The sequence below is a fragment of the Mangifera indica genome, chromosome 5 (assembly GCF_011075055.1).
Source record: "Mangifera indica cultivar Alphonso chromosome 5, CATAS_Mindica_2.1, whole genome shotgun sequence".
NCBI lineage: Eukaryota > Viridiplantae > Streptophyta > Magnoliopsida > Sapindales > Anacardiaceae > Mangifera > Mangifera indica.
Genome location: NC_058141.1, coordinates 20815441 through 20833191, shown reverse-complemented (window position 1 = coordinate 20833191; position 17751 = coordinate 20815441). Strand labels below are relative to the sequence as shown.

The 17751-nt window shown below is 32.9% G+C and overlaps 3 protein-coding genes across 4 annotated transcripts; 1 reads left to right on the top strand and 2 right to left on the bottom strand.

Annotated features, from left to right (window-relative positions):
- The first annotated feature begins 2587 nt into the window (after positions 1-2587).
- On the top strand, positions 2588-4550 carry LOC123215415 (nucleoside diphosphate kinase 1-like). Its single transcript, XM_044635491.1, has 4 exons — positions 2588-2945; positions 3057-3105; positions 3687-3918; positions 4255-4550. The coding sequence occupies exons 1-4, from the start codon at positions 2895-2897 to the stop codon at positions 4367-4369; spliced, it is 447 nt and encodes a 148-aa protein (XP_044491426.1). The 5' UTR covers positions 2588-2894; the 3' UTR covers positions 4370-4550.
- A 1462-nt stretch (positions 4551-6012) lies between these two features.
- On the bottom strand, positions 6013-10237 carry LOC123215414 (ELMO domain-containing protein A-like). Of its 2 annotated transcripts, none has more exons than XM_044635489.1 (10): positions 9845-10237; positions 9612-9763; positions 8840-8949; positions 8079-8147; positions 7742-7857; positions 7583-7637; positions 6988-7108; positions 6715-6762; positions 6486-6580; positions 6013-6355 (listed from the first exon to the last, which is right to left on the bottom strand). In XM_044635489.1, the coding sequence occupies exons 2-10, from the start codon at positions 9694-9696 to the stop codon at positions 6257-6259; spliced, it is 798 nt and encodes a 265-aa protein (XP_044491424.1). In that variant the 5' UTR covers positions 9697-9763; positions 9845-10237; the 3' UTR covers positions 6013-6256. The 2 variants fall into 2 exon arrangements, with proteins under 2 accessions (XP_044491424.1, XP_044491425.1); XM_044635490.1 differs by lacking the exon at positions 9845-10237 and adding an exon at positions 9413-9532.
- Positions 10238-15540: 5303 nt separating this feature from the next.
- On the bottom strand, positions 15541-17373 carry LOC123217189 (protein mago nashi homolog). Its single transcript, XM_044638008.1, has 3 exons — positions 17075-17373; positions 16778-16954; positions 15541-15870 (listed from the first exon to the last, which is right to left on the bottom strand). The coding sequence occupies exons 1-3, from the start codon at positions 17288-17290 to the stop codon at positions 15811-15813; spliced, it is 453 nt and encodes a 150-aa protein (XP_044493943.1). The 5' UTR covers positions 17291-17373; the 3' UTR covers positions 15541-15810.
- Positions 17374-17751: the final 378 nt, after the last annotated feature.

The window sequence follows — 17751 nt, the reverse complement described above, 5'->3', positions numbered from 1 at the left end:
ATAAAATTTGAAAGAGAAAATCCTCACCAACTTTGTCCAAACCTATATTCGCCAGTCCTTTTTCCTTTTTTTTTTTTTTTTCCAATCTTTGTGGCTCTTACATTTTGGACAAATTTTCAATTCTAGTTCTAGCAGAATTCACGCAAATAAAATTTAAATATGTAATACTATGAAATTCTGGCTATAAACATATAAAAATTAGGATTATATTCTATCTAAATTGTTCAAGATGAAATTTGAGTTCAAATTGAATAAACCGAGTTTAAGTCTAAAGATTGAGCTCATTTTCATAAACAAACAAAATTTGAATCAATTTGAACATTCAAATTTAAGTTGATTTAGATAAATTCTAAAGTTAATTTTTTTCGAGTTTAGTTTGAATCTCACCTCATCAATATCAAGCCGACTTTAAATTAACTCTTTTATATTCAAATTAATCTTATCAAATGTAGCTATAATATAAATTGATAGATAAGTACATTAAGTTGATCTTTCTAGATACATTTCCTATATCATCAATTGCATTTTAATCTAAACCTCTATGATCAAGAAAATTAAAGAAATCTATTTGCTTATCTATAGTTCCTAAATGTCAAATTTCATTTGATATCATATATGCTAAGCTAAATTCGAATTGATCAAAGATGTTGTTAAAAGGTTCATAACATAATATAATAGTGTCAACAATGAAAGAATAATATTACTGATAAAATGATAATATTATCGACACAATAAATTATATTATCGAAAGGAAAGGTATTTAAGGTTCTGTTTACTATTTTATATAATGCATCAATCTTTCTATGAAACTCTAATGTAACAAGAACGAACAACAATACAAAGACAACAAAAGCAAGCCAAAATCCTGTTAGGACTTACATAATTGTTGTTAATGATTAAAATTTGCACTAATTAGAGGTATGTAGTGTTAAGTATGTGACTTTATGTGATCAGATGATAATTGATTAGTAAGTATTGTCAACTGAATGAATAACAATGCGTTTTTAAAATGATTTGGTTTGTTGCTTACTAGGAGTCTATGTCCTCTTCGGATAATTTTGGCAGAGTAATGTTATAAGATCATGGAAATTGTTAAAATTAAATTAATCCTTCAAAGTTACTTTTGGTATAAAGGAGGCTCTATTTGCAATTTGAGTTATAAATACTCTTAGAGTGGAGATCTAAAGGAGATGAGAATATCCAACATCTTATGTATAGATGACATGTCTAATTTTTAGATACTTCCCACATAATTAGTCGTTGTTTTACTACTTTTTTGGCTAGTCACTTCCATTATGACTAAACATTTCTCTTTGATGTAATCTCTATAAATTTTCTCTTGAGACGAGAACAATGGCACAAGACCTATAAAGATTTGTGCTAGGAAAACCAGCATTTACAATTGCTTCCTCCAACAGAAGTCTAAGCTCTACTGTATGAAACTCACAGAGATAATGAAATCAAAAGCTGAGGATAAGGCATAAATCTTGGTCAACCTAACATATCAAAAGGGTTTAGGTTAGGATATTGTCTACTCTAAAACCACCTTTTCCCTGTCGATCTTCTTAAAAGTTTTTGATCCATTGCATTCTTTCAGTTTTCAAATCAAACCAGAAGAATCTTCATAGCGCACGCACATTTGGAAGAAGATAGGAACATTTTGAGAACAACTAAGAAAATATCACACTCACCTCTTCACAATTCTTCTTCCTTCCCTTTTAATACAATACAAATGATTGTCTAAACTTATCGTAAAAAAGTTATAATATTCAACTTACTCTTGTCTTATAAATCAAAAAGGCAATGAGATAACATTTTTACATTTATATTGTCATACTATCAAATCATGAACACATGCTAATAATATAATAGTGGATATGAGTTTCTAAGATACTCTATTTATTACCAAATCAGACTCTTGATTTGGTGTATTTGTCATTGGTGAATTTATGGTTTAGTTGAAGAGCAATATAACGAAACCAGTTTTTATCATTTTGAGTGGAGAAAGTCTTACCAAGCGAAAGCTTTTGACATGCACTGGTCATGATGAGTCAAAAATAGAGACGCCTATTGCTCAAGTTCAAGGGAGGCATTCAAGTCCAAAGAATCCTCCATCTTCTTTTCTGCCAATCCCTACCTAATCCAAGGTTTCAGGAAATGAGAGATATGAATACCTAATTTCAAGACTTGTTTCCTGAATATAAAATTACCTAATCTTCCAGGAATTTCATTAAACATATCATCAAATGAACTCCAAGCAAAAATTGGGCAGCATCAAATCCTGCATTTAACTTGGATTTATTTATGGTTGAACCTAAACGGGCCTATCCCCAATATTAAAAATTGAAGCCAACAGACCCCCAAAAAATCTCCCTTGGTAAGCGTTGAAGCCCACAAACATCAATGTCTAGTGCCTAGACCTAATCTCACTTAAATCTAGGCCGGATTCGAAAGTGATATTGTCTAAGACTAAAGCGATATCTATGCCCAGTCTCACTTAAATCAAACTAGTTTGAATTGTCTTGGACAATATTATTCATCCTAACGGGATACTATTTAATCCTACCGTCCTCTCGCTGGAATCCAGCTTAAACACAAAGTTACAGAATGATATGGTGTCAAATCATGATTAGAAAGAAACGAAAAAGCTAAACCATGGGCAAGTGTTTATAAGTTAACCCACGGGTTTATCACTTTAGGCTAAAAAAATCAACAGTTCAAAAAACGAATATTCTCTTAGATGACTAGGGTTGGGTTACTTACAACCAATCCTCCTACCATACATGATTATATTCAACATACCTACCCCATCAACTCGCAGCACTTCGCTCTCACTCACCTCTTGACTCTTCTACCGTGCATCAGTCCTTGGAGAAAAAACAAATCAGACCCAGATGGAGCAAACGTTCATCATGATCAAGCCCGATGGGGTCCAGAGAGGCCTGGTAAGTCTGGTGTCGTTGAATTTGTCTCTAATGAGGTTTTGTTTGGATCTTCTTTAGAGTTTGTGGGTGTTTAATATTCAAGGGATAAGATGGAGTTTTGCCATATTGCAGGTTGGCGAGATTATTAGCAGATTTGAAAAGAAAGGATTCACGTTGAAAGGTAATTCTTGTTCCATAAGGCTCTTGGTAATTATTGGTTTCATCTTCGACTTGTCCACAAATAATTTTATCATAGTAATGTTTATGGCCGAGGTCAAAGTGTTTACATATTTGCCATTCGAATTATAATTCCAGATTATCCATTGCCTATGAATATTGTAGTTAAGGTAGTTCCTTTCGCCTAAGCTAAACGGTAGTGAGGGATTCATTCCTTGTCGAGCCTGTGGCCAGCTTGGGCTCAGATCAAAACCATAATACCCCGTTCAAGTTTGATCAAGCTGGTGCACACTGTCACCAGAGGGTAGCCGGCTGGATGAACAGTGTCTTACCAGAGAGATAAACAGTCACCAGATGGACGAAACAAATCAATCTCATGCCCTGCTGGATTCCATCTTGAAATTGGCTTGTTTAAGCCGAATGATGGATTCAATCCAAGTCAATTTGGATCGAATCCACCCCTACTAAAAAGAGAAGTTAGAAAGTTAATGGTGGATCTTAATTTTAATTTTGTATGAGAGATTTATGGTTTGTCAAATATTGGAACCAAAAATTGTTGATTTGGTATGTATTTCATGAATCTAGGTTTGAAGCTCATGACTGTGGAACAGTCGTTTGCTGAGAAGCATTACGAGGACCTGTCTTCAAAGCCCTTCTTTGGTGGGCTAGTTGAGTACATCATCTCTGGTCCTGTTTGTGCTATGATTTGGGAGGGTAAGAAAGTTGTTACCACAGGCCGCAAGATCATTGGGGCAACCAATCCTACTGAATCTGCTCCTGGAACCATCCGTGGTGATTATGCTATTGATATTGGCAGGTAACCTTTGATCAGTCAGGAGTTTGATTATGGATTCTTGGGCTTCTTTTGCCTGTGAACTTTGATGGCTTTGTAATGGGGCTAGATTCAAAGCCAAAGTGACTCAATCTTGATTGTTAGCTTGGTTCAATCAAGCTCAAAACGAGCAACCATTGCTCAAGCTTGAATCATAGGTATAAGAAAACTGTCAAGTTGGAGCTCAGTTGATGAGTTGATCTCGACTCCCAAGCCACAAACCCAAGAAAGCCCAAACTTGACTTGGGCTCGAATCCAGCCCTATTTTGTAGCAATTTAATGTATTTGAGGTCTAATATATGATGTTGAATGATTCTACAGGAATGTCATCCATGGGAGTGATTCAATTGAGAGTGCAACCAAGGAAATTGCACTATGGTTCCCTGAAGGACCTGTTAACTGGCAGAGCAGCGTTCACCACTGGATCTATGAATGAATATCAGTTGGATTGAACTGGCTATAGCTGTTCTTGGACGGTTGTTTGTTTGCTTGTTAGTGAACCTTCTATCAAGTTTTGAGTTAAATTAAGTGTGATCTTGGTTTTGTGGCTACTTTTATAACCAGTCGCACATTATTGCGGACTGTAGTAATGATAAGTTAGGTTATTTTGTTGACTATATTATGAATTTTAGATAATTTTAAGCATCTTATATTGTCACCTTTTTGGGTCAAGACAAGAGGGGATCCTATAACTGTCACAGGTTGGGACGTTACACCAATCCAGTATTGTCCTGGACTCCTGGCGTTTGATGGCTAGTTTTGTCATAAATTCTTGGATTATCATCAGTCTGCTCCGGTTAACTGTACAGGTCTCAGTCAACTTAGACTTGAATTGTTTTGGGTTCAAACAATCTGAAGGGTGCTTGGTTGAGAATAGATAAAGATATCCTAATAGTTTATTTATTATTTATATAGTTCATGGAAAATAAAAAATAATCTTAATTTTATTATAATTATATTTTTATTTAATAATTTTTTAAAGATAAAAATAAATTTTTTAATTAATATAATAAATAATATAAAAAATATTTTAAAATCAATATATTTAAAATATTAAAATAAAATAATATATTAATATATATTTATTAACTTTAATCAAATATAATAATTATTTATATTTTAAATAATTTTTTAATTTTAATAATAAAATATTACTTAAACAAAATATACAATAAAAATGAAAAACTATTCACTTCAAAATTGGTGTTTTAATAGCAGTGTCATCAAAATTCCTTTCATCAAACATCTTATCTACCTTCGTTAGTGTTTACCAATAAGATAACCAAACTAGAGATGAAAATTTTGATTCGAGAGGTTTCAACCCTTTTTGATCTTAACAGGAAAAAGATTTTTCGATAGATACGAAGAAAGGGACAAAAACAGGGATTAAGAAAACTCCACAATTAGGGATGGGTTAGGGACGAGAATGCATGTCTCTTCTCCGCCCTATCCCGCCCCTATATTCATCTCTTTATATTAATATATTTACTTAAAATAATAAATATTTTTATAGTTTTAAATTATTTAAATTTTTTAAATTTTTATTTTGTATATTAAAATAGTTAATATATTATATTTGTGACATTTAAAATAATATATTGGTTTTAATTTTACTTAATTTTGTTATTTAATAAATTTTTCCATCAAGACGGGGAGGGTATTAGGAAAAGTTTTTCTTTTAAGGAAAATCATTTTTATCCTTATAACAGAGACGAACTGAAAACAAAGATTGATTTACCATATAGGGATGAAGATTGAGATCCCCTCTCTACCCCTTCCCATTGTCATCTCTAAACCAAACTCAATATTAGGCTAGCTATTTTAAATTTATACTGAGTTCGAACTTTCATTCGAAATTAACTCGATTTAAATCCATCTCCACCTCTCTGTTATACCAAACAATCATAGTAATGCCAACTTTTCCCTACTTAATTGCTTCTAGATCCAAATTGAATAGAACTAACTTTTCCTTCCAAATTAGCAATTGATAGGCCTATCTTGAAACTTGGAAGTAATGGTTTATCTTTTAAGACATCAATTTAAGTTGGTGAGATGGGCGAAAGACAACTAGTCAAACCATGAAAACAACCAATCACTTTAAAAACTAGACTCAACCCTTTCCTGGAAAAATCACGAGGAAATGCGCTTACATGGCTTCAAGAAGAGTTATAAAGGGCTCACCAATTTAGTTTTTTTTTTTTTTTTTTAAACTAGGACATGAGATGGGACAGAGAACCGAAAAGGGTTCAGAATTTGCCCAATGATGACATGCACATCTTGCTGCCTACAAGCCATTTTGTTAGACTTCGGAACTGCTATACTATCAAGTAAGGAGGCTGTATGATGGTAACTCTTCCAACCGTGTAATATCATCAAGCAGAAGCTCCCCTTCCAGTTGTCGCCGTGTGGATTTCATAACCGTCTGCAAAGTAAAAAAATAATTAAGCATTTGTATATTGTGAGACATGAAATTTGCTTGATAAACCATACATAAATAAAAAAGGCTTAACCACCAAAGTCTACAAGGAATTTGTTGGCTGAAGTATACATACATTGAAATCCATGTATGATGCACGCATCTCAAGCCATTGATGATCCATTAGTTTAAATGTGATGCAATATAGAAGGTCAAATGCTGATTCATTTTCTGTAAGGACATAAGCAAAAAGATTCTATTAGAGATATTTGAGACATTCTTTTTCCATACTGTCTTTGTTTAGCTCTATTCAAATATTTTTAATAAAAAAAAAACAAATAAGGTCACGAGTATTCCAAGATTACCTGAAAGAAACCTCAAGAAAGTTGCTCCCACCTTTGTTCGTGGTTTGACTGTGAAGTTTAACAGAAGTAAAATATCTAAATTATTAAAATGATATGCATAGACACTTGGTTATTAAACCTTACATAGCAGAACTTTCAGAAGTCACATACTAAAAGCTGTAATTAATGGATCCTAGCTACACTTTCTGATTTTAATTTAGAAAGTGGTACTTTGCTGTTTAAAACATGAGCAACAGAGAGATTTGAACAGTAAATTGAAAAAGAAATACAAACCTGCTTCAAGATCAAGCATCTGAATGAGCATGAATGTAATGTTTACACCAGCTACAGCAAATGGATATTCCCACACCGAGCGATCACCTTCCTGCTTCCAAAGGAGATCCTGGAAGGACTTCTGAAAATTGAAAAAATATTGTTGGTCACACCCTCTCTGTCACAAGCATAATATCTTCTGTAGGACTAATACCAATAATAACATTCAAAGCAGCTTAAACCATGCTACCCGAGACAACAAGCATTCTTCAATTCATAAACCATTTTGGACTAGCTGTCATATTTAATTCTACGAGTTTTATTAAACCATAACATTTGAGAGGAACATGATTGCTCAAATACTAACTCTTTTCCACATTGTGAACAGCAAACTATTTCTTTTTCACCATTTAATTAATCAATTCTGGATCCTGCAAACTTTAATTTGGAAATCATATGTATCATAGAAATTGAATTTTAGAAGCAATCAGAGAAAATTGTCATCAGAAAAGTTTATAAATTTCTAAACACAGAAAACGCTATGGACCCCAAAGCATGCAAGACAGTTGAAAGAAGAAAACTTCTTGGGGTGAGAAGAAGAGACAGAACAAGGTACCGGAAAATTCCTAGCAAAGAAAAGCAAATTCTCCAATGATATGAAACCACCACCCCTGCCAGATAAATTTCAAAAAATGAACAAACGGAAAAAGAAAAGTAACTTATGGTAAAAGCAATAGAGCATGCAACAAAACACCATGGAAAACTTCTTATCTACCTAAAATCTGTTGATGGATCCTTTCCTTGCCATCCCATTTCCTTCCACTGCTCAGATATTAAACCACAGAGTTCTTCTTCTGGAAAAGCAACATTCCACAAAGCCCTCAAAGCTTCCTACATGGAAGCAACAGTGCAATACAATGATGAGAAAAAAGAAACACCCATGAACCCAGCAATTCATCATCCAACCATATAGAAAATTTGCTTATGATGAACATGTGGAAACAATGACAAAACAAGTAGAACTGTAAAATATATTGCCACAGTCAAAAAGCTTCAAAATTAGTATTTTGCACCATACTCTGGAGCTCACTGAATCTTAGGTAAAAACTTACCTTATGCTCAGGGATTGAACTATCATAGGCAACATCTATACGATTCTGCAGCCTTTGCAAGCATTCCTCCTAACAGCACCAAGGCCAAAATAAATATATTTATATAGGTTATGTTTAACTTCATCAAAACTCAGACTAAAGAAGATAGGGCCCAATAAAATTTAAAAATACAAGTTGGCTTGTGTTTCTAAAGTTGATAGGACATAAACTGCATAGCAAGTTGCAGCACTTTTTAGACCAGACAGATGAGCAAACACTAAAAAGAGACATAATAATATAATAAAAGTCATATGCAGACAGTACACCGAACTCAAGAGAAATTTGCATAATCTTAACCCACCAAAATGTTGTTAAATTCATTGTCATTTATAAATTCAACCATCTAAAATTGCAACTCTTCTTTTCTACCCTCTTAATCACACTTTCACTAGATCGTATATAATTGAGACAACTCTGACCAGACTACTCAAAGCTAACCAAGGTCTTGATACTTCACAAATGGTCACTAAAGGATATGCACAACAGACAATAATAGAAGATAGGTAAATTAAAAAACAATAATTCATACACAAATAAAGACAGGAAAGAAAAAACTATTCTCATTTCAATCTTGACACAATTAAAGAAATCATATGCAACAAATTAAATTCCTTATATCTATATCATAAAGACTTGCTAAGTTAAAGGAACCAGAGCAACAGAAAGACAAAAAAAAAAAAAAAAACTTATCAAACAATTAAACATATCAAGTGAAAAGTTACCTGGGCAGGAGTCAGATCAAAAGAAGGGCGAGGATCACTCTCTCTCCTCTGTGCACAAACACAAGAAAGACCTCGACCCAGCCATGCAGCTGACCCTGCCACAACCTCAGCTGCAACAAACAAAGCCATCTGATTATGAAAACGAAGATTTTAAAGCTGCAAATGCAAAGTTGGAGCTGTTATGCATCATAAAGTTCACATGTTAGATTGGCAACAAACTAATTATCTGACAAGATACATGGTTATATAAACATTCCTAAATTTCAGACATGTCCCGCATAATCACCAACACCTTAGCCTAACAGCCCGACCATGTGCAGTAATTATATCATAATTCATACAATTTAAACAGCAAACATAAACTTACGCAAGCTTCAAATTAAAAGTTATTCTTACGGTTGTAAAAATTAATCACTTCCAGTTCAATAAAAACAAATGCTGTATTATCAACAACATAGTGGTTGACAAATTTATCCTCCTCTCTAAATTTATATATATAGCTAATATAGCAATAGCAAGGTAAAACTCAAAAGTAAAAGACTGTAAACCAGTATTTACAACAAGCTCACCCACCACAACAAATTTGAATCTCCATACACATGCACTTAGCGAAAGTTCTCGGTCACACTCTAAGTTAAGCATACAAGAGTTACCTCCAGATCCAAATTTAGCAAATCAAAAAACAAGCGCTAACTGTAGTGAGAAAATAAAATATGTTATTGAGAAAAATCGATGGAGAAGTTGATAGGCAGGCCTAATATAAAATCAATACCTGAAGTTGAATGACACGTATTGCCTCGGTCTAGACTTTGAGAAATCCTCCTCACAGCCACAAATGAACCTCCTCTTTCATCCATTTCTCTCTGAAACTATTTACCATAACACCATCGATAATTTCACAAACCCTAGCCAGCTCCTCCACAACTGAAATACAAAAAAAATAAATAAATAATCAAATTGCAATTCAAATTTCTGAACATAAATGAAACTAAATACAAACTGTACCAAAACCAGTAGAAACTCGGCGTCTCCAACGAAGCGGAAACGAAAATGTAGATACAATATCAATAACAGTGGACACTAATTTGAAAATCAATGAAAAAAGTCTACAAAAATCGATAAGGAGAAATTCTACAATTCTACTCCCAACGAAAGAAGAGAAGTGGTTCTTGAAAGAATCTTGACAGCAATTTGTGAAGAATCTTTGAAAGATAAAGCTAGGGTTTCGAGATCTATAACAAGAAGAATAAGAAGTCGTCCATGAGAAGTTACAGACAAGGCAACAGACAAGCACTCTCCCTCTCTTTCTCTAGGTATTTTAGATTCGGTGGAACGGGACGGGGTTTGTTTTGAGGGATAAAATGTGGGACCGACCATTTTTTAGAGAGAGGGGGGTGTTAATTAGGTAAGGCTAACACTCTTCAATCTTTTAATATTATCGTTTTTTTTTTTTTATTGCTTGGGAATGAAATGAACGGATTTTTAAGTGTGACGGATCGTATATCAATGCTGATGACTGGCTAGCTGGCGATGGCCGAAAGCGGGAAAATTAAGCCTTGAGGTTATTCGTTAAAGCGCAAAGCAAGCGTGCCTTACATCAATCATAAAAACTATTGTGTTGGGTATTTTGTTATTTAATTTAAGAAAATTTTAATTTTTATAAATGACCATTGTTATAATATTAGATAAAGACATAATTGCCTTTATGAAAAGGGAGGGAAAAGGAGATCACGTGGGATGTGGCCATTAGGATGCAGATGATAGATTACACGAGTGAGAAATTGGTAAAATAAATGAACAATTGGTTTAAATTAATTAAGATCATTATTGGTTGAACCCTAATCTTTAAATCCGAATTTTAATCAATTTGAGTCGTCGAGTCCAATATTAAATAATACTCTTACGTTGTTATCTGATTGTTTGGCATTCCATTGCCATCATCGATCGTCTGTTGAAAGAAAGAGAAAAAGACGGAATGATATTGCTTGCTGGGCATAGCATGATTTTACTTTCCAACTAAGCAGTCCACTTCCATTCCATGACAGACATACATAGATTCGGCTGGGCTGGGCAGAATAGATTGCTTATAGACAAAAACATCACCTTCGTTATGACTAAGCCACAAATAACTTCATTGGGATTAATTGTGATGTTTACCGATTTCCAAGCTGTTAGTTATACTTTCAAGATATTATATTGCATTGCAGGAGGGGCACATATGTTTGCTTACAATTTAAGTTGCCCAACACCCTACGCTATCTGGTATCTTGCAGCCTTCTTCCTTCATTATTTTAAATTTTATTTATTTAAAAGTATCAAAAAGATACAAATAGAAACTGTTTACAGTTCAACAAATATAAACATAATATATAAAAAATATAAATCAGCATCTATTAGTTGATTCTGAAATTTGGTACATGATCTTCAAAGCAATATACAATTATGGTTATTCCAAAATCCAACAGTTGACTTTAAAAGACCACGTAAACTATATTTCTTAATCACATTATTCTATCCTAATTGAACTTAGTTGGCAGCTTAATTACCAGAAACCATTAACCTAAATTACTAACTAGCTTTAACTGATTGGGAACGAGTTAAACATGTTAGGGATTTAGGGATTTAGAGTTTGATTTAATTCAAACTGAATTCGAATAAGATATAATTTGGGATTGGTTGAAATTTGAAATACTTAGTTTAAGATCATCAAATAAAGACTTAAATTTGTTTAGAAATAATTTTTAACTTTAAATTTAATTTGAATTAACTTAATTTTGAATTTTTAAACTGTCTTAAACCCCTGTGTTGTGTGTAGGCCTATTTTCAATTGCTATCCTATAAAAAAGGGAAGGATAAATGTATCCGAGTGGATTTGGTTGGTTATCAAAATTTTTGCCACTTGGTTATCGGAAATAGGTCAATTATTTTTGGGCTACAGCTATTTAACAAAGAGTGGAACATTGTTCAAAGTAAACTGGGTATTTTCCTAGTTCAAGATGCGGTCAAATATAGATGTGCCTGGCACGTTGTGCCTACCAACAATTGCATACTTCTATTTCTTGCCAACTTGGAACTCAATTCGATCAAGACCATTGTCGGATGATAACCCATGGACCTCTTAAAACCTTTAAGTTGGTAATTTGAATTGGAATAGACATATATTATTTATCTTTTTTATAATATTGTTTATTTTACCGATATTTTTTCAATAAAATTATATACTAACTTAAATAAATTCAAATTAAGTATTATAAATTCAATTTAAATTTGAATTAATTTAATATTCAGTTTAATTTAATTTAGATCGAATTTATCTCTATCTCATTCCCTCCAAATCTTGATGCATTTAATTTCATATCTTCTATTGTTTATATATACAATTATTAGGATTTGAATAGAAGATATGAAAGTGGAAGAGAAAGAAAGAATGGCATCATTGATAAGAAATATTTAGTGGGGGATTTTGAAAAAGAGAAGACAGAAGGCTTTTGGCATGGCATGGGACAATAAAAGAAAGGTGTTTCACTTTTTTAGGAAACGTCCATATTCAAACAAAGAAAATTGGATTCAACTCTGTACCAAAAACTTGTTTAGATTAGATCATTGTGTTTTCCACTCATTTTGTGCAATCTCTAGATTAGTGGCTGTTAAAACTCTAAAGAGTAGTCAACGGGGAATAGTTAGAGGTGAATTTGAGCTTATCCTGAAAAAGGGTATGTTGGAGCTCTGTCTGAGTTTAAAATAATTCAAGTTTGAATTTAATTTGTTATAACTGGTGAATAATAATAGCAATAAAGAAAAATTATTGGAAAAAGAATAATAATTATCAAATAAAAAAAAAGAGTTGTTAACAAGACAAGCACTACAGTTAGTGTCGATCTTGAACTCAATAAGTTGATTCTTATTTTATTAAAGTTTAACTCATTTGAATCAAATTTAAATTAACTTTAGTTGAATGCACTCCTAAAAATAGTTTTGAACTTACACGAGAACAAATAACTTTAAAAATAAACACAAACATTGGTTAGCAAAGGCACACCTAAGGGGTGGATGTCGATCCAAGTTGGCTTGGATTGAATCCGTAAATCAATTCGAATGAATATATTTCGAAATAGAACCCTATATTAAAAACTCATTTTGAGATCAACTCATTTATTTATTTAGTAATTTCATTCATCCAAATAATATTATTCATCCTATCAATAAATCTTTCATAATATTATATACTAATTAGAATAAGTTTGAACTCAAATTTAAATTGAACATTATAACTTTGATTCGAGTTTAAATGATAAGGTTAACTTTGTTTATATCTAATCCACCCAAGCATGGCAATTGGATGGGGCCAAATGAAGGCCCAGTTAGGAACCTTGAATTCAGGCTTGGCTCAAAAGAGCCCGACCTGATACTGTTCACAATTTTAACAAAAAAACAAAAAGGCAGAAGCAAGGCTTCTGCGTAAAAGCCTTCATGGCTTCTGTCCCCTATGAGCAAAAGCCTTGGCTTCTGTATGTGGCAATTATTTTTTTAATCTTTTTTATATAAATCAATCAAAATCTTTTTTATTTTAGATTATAAATCTCTTAATCTTTTATTATATTCTCAATCCCATTTTATCTCATCAACTCTTGAATTTATAAATAATAATTTTTTGTGTTTATAATTTTATTTTCATTTTAATTTTATCATTACAAAATATTATAAATGGATTCAATATCAAATGAATTTATAAATTTAAATATTACAGACGAGTAAATTAATAATATGGTATATATGTTTTATTTATGTTTGTAATTATACAGTATGTAAACTAATTTATTTGTACTATGTTATAAACTTAAAATATTTTTGATTATGTAACCACAGTGTTCCTCTATCACAGATAAGATATTATAAATAAAATATTTAAGGTGTTATCTTCGGTTTTAATAATTGAAAAATAATTTATATTTAAAAGTTTTAATAAAATTTTTTAAAAAATTGTTTAAATGGGTTGATCCGATTAAAGCCCGTGGGCCAACCCATTCAAGGACCAACCCTATATGGGCCGACCCAATGATTTATTATTGTATGAGCCTAGAGCCCGATCCAAAGACTCATTACTATTTGTGCCTAAAGCCCAGCCTAACTCATGAGCCCGATTGGTTATGCCGGAACCAGCCCAATCTGGCCTATTGACGTTTTTAAATCCACCCGAGGAGGCCCGGAAGCTGTCCACATTAAATCCAGAGAGCCCAATTCGTGGGCCAGGCTGCACTTTAGCGGCCAAGACCCAATAGAGACCAGCGGGACGAGCATGTCGAGCATGCGGGACTTAGGTGGACTGTACTTTAGTCCGGTTTGGCATTGCTTATGAGCAGGGAACCCGGACTGAGAGACAGTAATGACAAAACTAAATTATATATTTACCCTACATCATAGGCGGTTCATAGAGAAGAAATGAAGGGATCGTTTGGGAAAGGACTACAAATCCCTAGTGCTGATTATCGGGGAACAATTTAGATCTTTCAAATATGAAATGTGCAAGAGACGGTAGAAGAGAAGGGCAACAAAGAAAATGTGTGGAGCATTGACAATGAAATGGCAAAAGCCCAAGAAAAATGAGCCGGGAAGGCGAAGCCAGCAGAGAAGGAGAAGAGGGAGGAAAATTGTTTAAACGGGAAGTAAAATAAGAATGGTCCAGTCATGGTCTCTGCTGCCAGGTTAATGGAGGTTGAAATTGTTCTTCAAACTCAGGTACTATGTCTAATTCGTAGCCTGAATTGATTTTGACTACCAGAAAACATTCAGCACCTTAAAAACATTTGATTCGAATAATATTTTAATATCAAAATATAAAAATAGTTTAGTTAAAAGATTATTTAATATAAATAATAACTATATGTTTTAAATTTTGATAAAAATAAAAAGAATAAATAATTATTACATTTAGTTAGAAATAATGAAAAATTAATAATAAATTATTTTACTTAAATGTGTTTAGATATAATTATTCATAAATATTTTTTATATTCCTTATTATATTAATTAAAAATAAATTTATTTTTGTCCTATAAAATTAATAAATAATAATATAATTATAATAAAATCAAAATTATATTTATAATTTTTTAATACTGAATATGAAGATAATAATCATATTACCTTATATATTACTTACCACATCACTATTAGTAATAACTAATAAATCAAACAAAATAATATAAATAATAAAAGATAAATTATAAAATAATCTTTAATGACTGAAACCAATCTGCGCCTTAATGCCTTTCTTATAAATTATAAACAGTGACCTGGAATTTGATGTAAAGCCATTCTCACTGCGGAAGCAGACCTAGACACCTCAGCTGACTGACTCTTAGGAAGGCAACCCATATGTTTACCTTGAGTAAGAGGAGCTTCCCTTAAGAGTTCAGCACGCTTTGGAGAGGGAAAGATGCTAGAAATGCAGGAATGCAACTGTTCTTTCACCGCCAGGAGGTGTGACCGTTTATGTTGACATGGCAAGGACAGTGGTGTGGGTTGGTATTCAGATGAGGGAATCAACCCAGGTATTAAGAAATTTAAGCACTCACTAATTCAAAATTTCATCAATTTATGCAACCATCCACATGATCCTGGCTCGAAAACTCAAAACCACTAAAACTTTGAAAATGCACTTAAATACAGAAGACCACAGACTACAATCATTTATGTGACCATTTTCAAGTAAAATAATTTCCTTTAGCTCAAATCTTAGGTAGATCATGAAGAATTAATATTTGAATTCACTAAACCTTGCAACTATAACAGCTCCCATTTATCCAACAAACCAAAAACCACAAATCCTCACATAAACAACACAAAGGCCCAGATAATAAAAGAGGCAAAACAATGTCAAATGGCAAATCCTACATACTACAGAAGCAGATGTTACAAGAACAAGCACAAAACCCTGAAATAGTTGACATATAACAGAAGCCATGATAATCTTATATGGGCTTGATCTTGAAGTGGAGTGAGATGAGAGAGAATACGAAACACTTCAAGTCCTGCAACCACAATAATTGCCATAAGAACAAAAGCAAAGTAGGGCATGAAATGCACAAGTAGTTCCCTCACCAATGTGCCATAAAGTAGATGTTTACCAATACCATAATTTCAAAGAGGCAATACTACAGAATTTTAGGATGTGTATAACATCACATTTGGAGTAATTGAAAAAGAAGCTCAGATTTATTACTAAATACACCGTGGGTAAATCTTTTCTCCTTTCCCAGGCATAAAACCAAAATTTTCCAATAATCGCTCCATTTAATCACAAACCAATGAGCTATTTAACAAAAAACCTATATTAACATTACAAATTGCAAATAAATGTCACCCATGAATAGAAATATATACTATTTGAAGCACCAAGCTCGCAATGAAACTTTAAATGAAAGGGGAAAAATTAAGCAACAATAATGCGAAACCATGATTTATTCATCTAATGGAAAAATCCAGATATTCTCAAGTGTTTCCTTTTTGATATTGAGTATTTCATATTGCACTACATCTATATATTTTACTCATAAATTGGTAAAAACAAACCAAGATTTATCTGTTCAAAAGATAGAAAATAGATACAAGGGTCAGCAGAGATTCTAATAGGATAGTGAGACCCAAGAAAGCTTAAAAAGGGTCAGCAGAGATTCTAATAGGATAGTGAGACCCAAGAAAGCTTAAAAAACCCAGCATTCAGAAAAAGCAAGTATTACCACAGAAACCTTAAATGTAGGTAGTAAAAGTATTGAATTGCGTAATAGGTTCTCATCTAAAGAGTTCCCACAAATAGTCAAATACACTTGATGAACATATCCTTCAATGCCCTAGAAGAATGCCAATTATGCGTAATCACCTCAACATTTATAATTGAATAAGATCGAGAATAGAGTAAAAACGTGTGGATGAACAGACCTGAACAAGGTAATAAAAAATGCGGAGCCCTTCAGGGTCCTTACTGCTCTGCACATCCACAAGAGATCCAATTTTTGAAGTAGTGAAGGAAATGTGTTCATTTCCCATCACAATCTCAAGCTCCTGTCTTCCAACACGATCGGGTTCTGGCCAGTTGTTATCATCTTCCTTCATTATCTAAACAAAAACATGCCGTTTTAAATAACACTCGAAACCCTAGATTAAATATATTTATTACACAATAATAAATTAAGAAAAAAAGAAAGAAACCCTAGGAGAGAAAATTAAAAAAGGAACCTCGCTCTCGGAGATGATACGGCGGCACTCGCGGAGGACGGCGGGGGTGAGGAAGACCTCTTTGCGGATCATAGTGTCGTTCTTGTAGTTGGAATTATTAGCGTATCGGAGTTTCCCATCTGGCCGGAACTCGAACTCCAAAAACTCGTGACCGAACTTCCCCTTGTGTCCCACGTAATAACGAAGGTAAAACTCTCCATCTTCCTCTCCTGCCATTATTTTCTTCTCCACGTGAATCTCGTCCCGTCTCGTCTGAGCGAAAGGATTGAGAACTTGAGATATTTGAATTTCACTGTCTTCTTACGGGCCGGTTAGACTTTATAAAGCCGTTTTTAAGCCCACCTTTTGCCACTCCATATTATTTGATGGATATTAATTAAAATTGACAAAAAATTTTCCAGTGTAAATCCTTTTAGGCAAATATATCCTGATTTCATTTTTATAAACAAATTTATTTTTAATTCCAAAAATACGCTCTCTTAGCTTATTGTGTCACTTCCAATGATTTATGTCACACTCGGCCGTCTAAAATTTTTTTAACATATTTGATAATTTTTTATTCAAACTATCACTAATTTACGTTTTAAGGATTAAAAACATATTTAAAAATTGATTTATGTCACACTCAACAGTTTAAAATTTTTTTAACTGATTTGATATTTTTTTATTCGAACTAT

Bases quoted from the DNA above. Each gene is read 5' to 3' on its own strand.
- LOC123215415 (XM_044635491.1), top strand. From the start codon at position 2,895: ATGGAGCAAACGTTCATCATGATCAAGCCCGATGGGGTCCAGAGAGGC. The intron at 3,106-3,686 runs GTAATTCTTGTT...TCATGAATCTAG, and splicing joins GAAAGGATTCACGTTGAAAG to GTTTGAAGCTCATGACTGTG. The intron at 3,919-4,254 runs GTAACCTTTGAT...ATGATTCTACAG, and splicing joins TATGCTATTGATATTGGCAG to GAATGTCATCCATGGGAGTG.
- LOC123215414 (XM_044635489.1), bottom strand. From the start codon at position 9,696: ATGGATGAAAGAGGAGGTTCATTTGTGGCTGTGAGGAGGATTTCTCAA. The intron at 7,109-7,582 runs GTACCTTGTTCT...TTCAATTTTCAG, and splicing joins TCTTTGCTAGGAATTTTCCG to AAGTCCTTCCAGGATCTCCT. The intron at 6,763-6,987 runs GTTTGTATTTCT...TAAACTTCACAG, and splicing joins GATGCTTGATCTTGAAGCAG to TCAAACCACGAACAAAGGTG.
- LOC123217189 (XM_044638008.1), bottom strand. From the start codon at position 17,290: ATGGCAGGAGAGGAAGATGGAGAGTTTTACCTTCGTTATTACGTGGGA. The intron at 16,955-17,074 runs GTTCCTTTTTTA...GTTTTTGTTTAG, and splicing joins GTATCATCTCCGAGAGCGAG to ATAATGAAGGAAGATGATAA. The intron at 15,871-16,777 runs GTCTGTTCATCC...TTGTGGTTGCAG, and splicing joins TTTTTTATTACCTTGTTCAG to GACTTGAAGTGTTTCGTATT.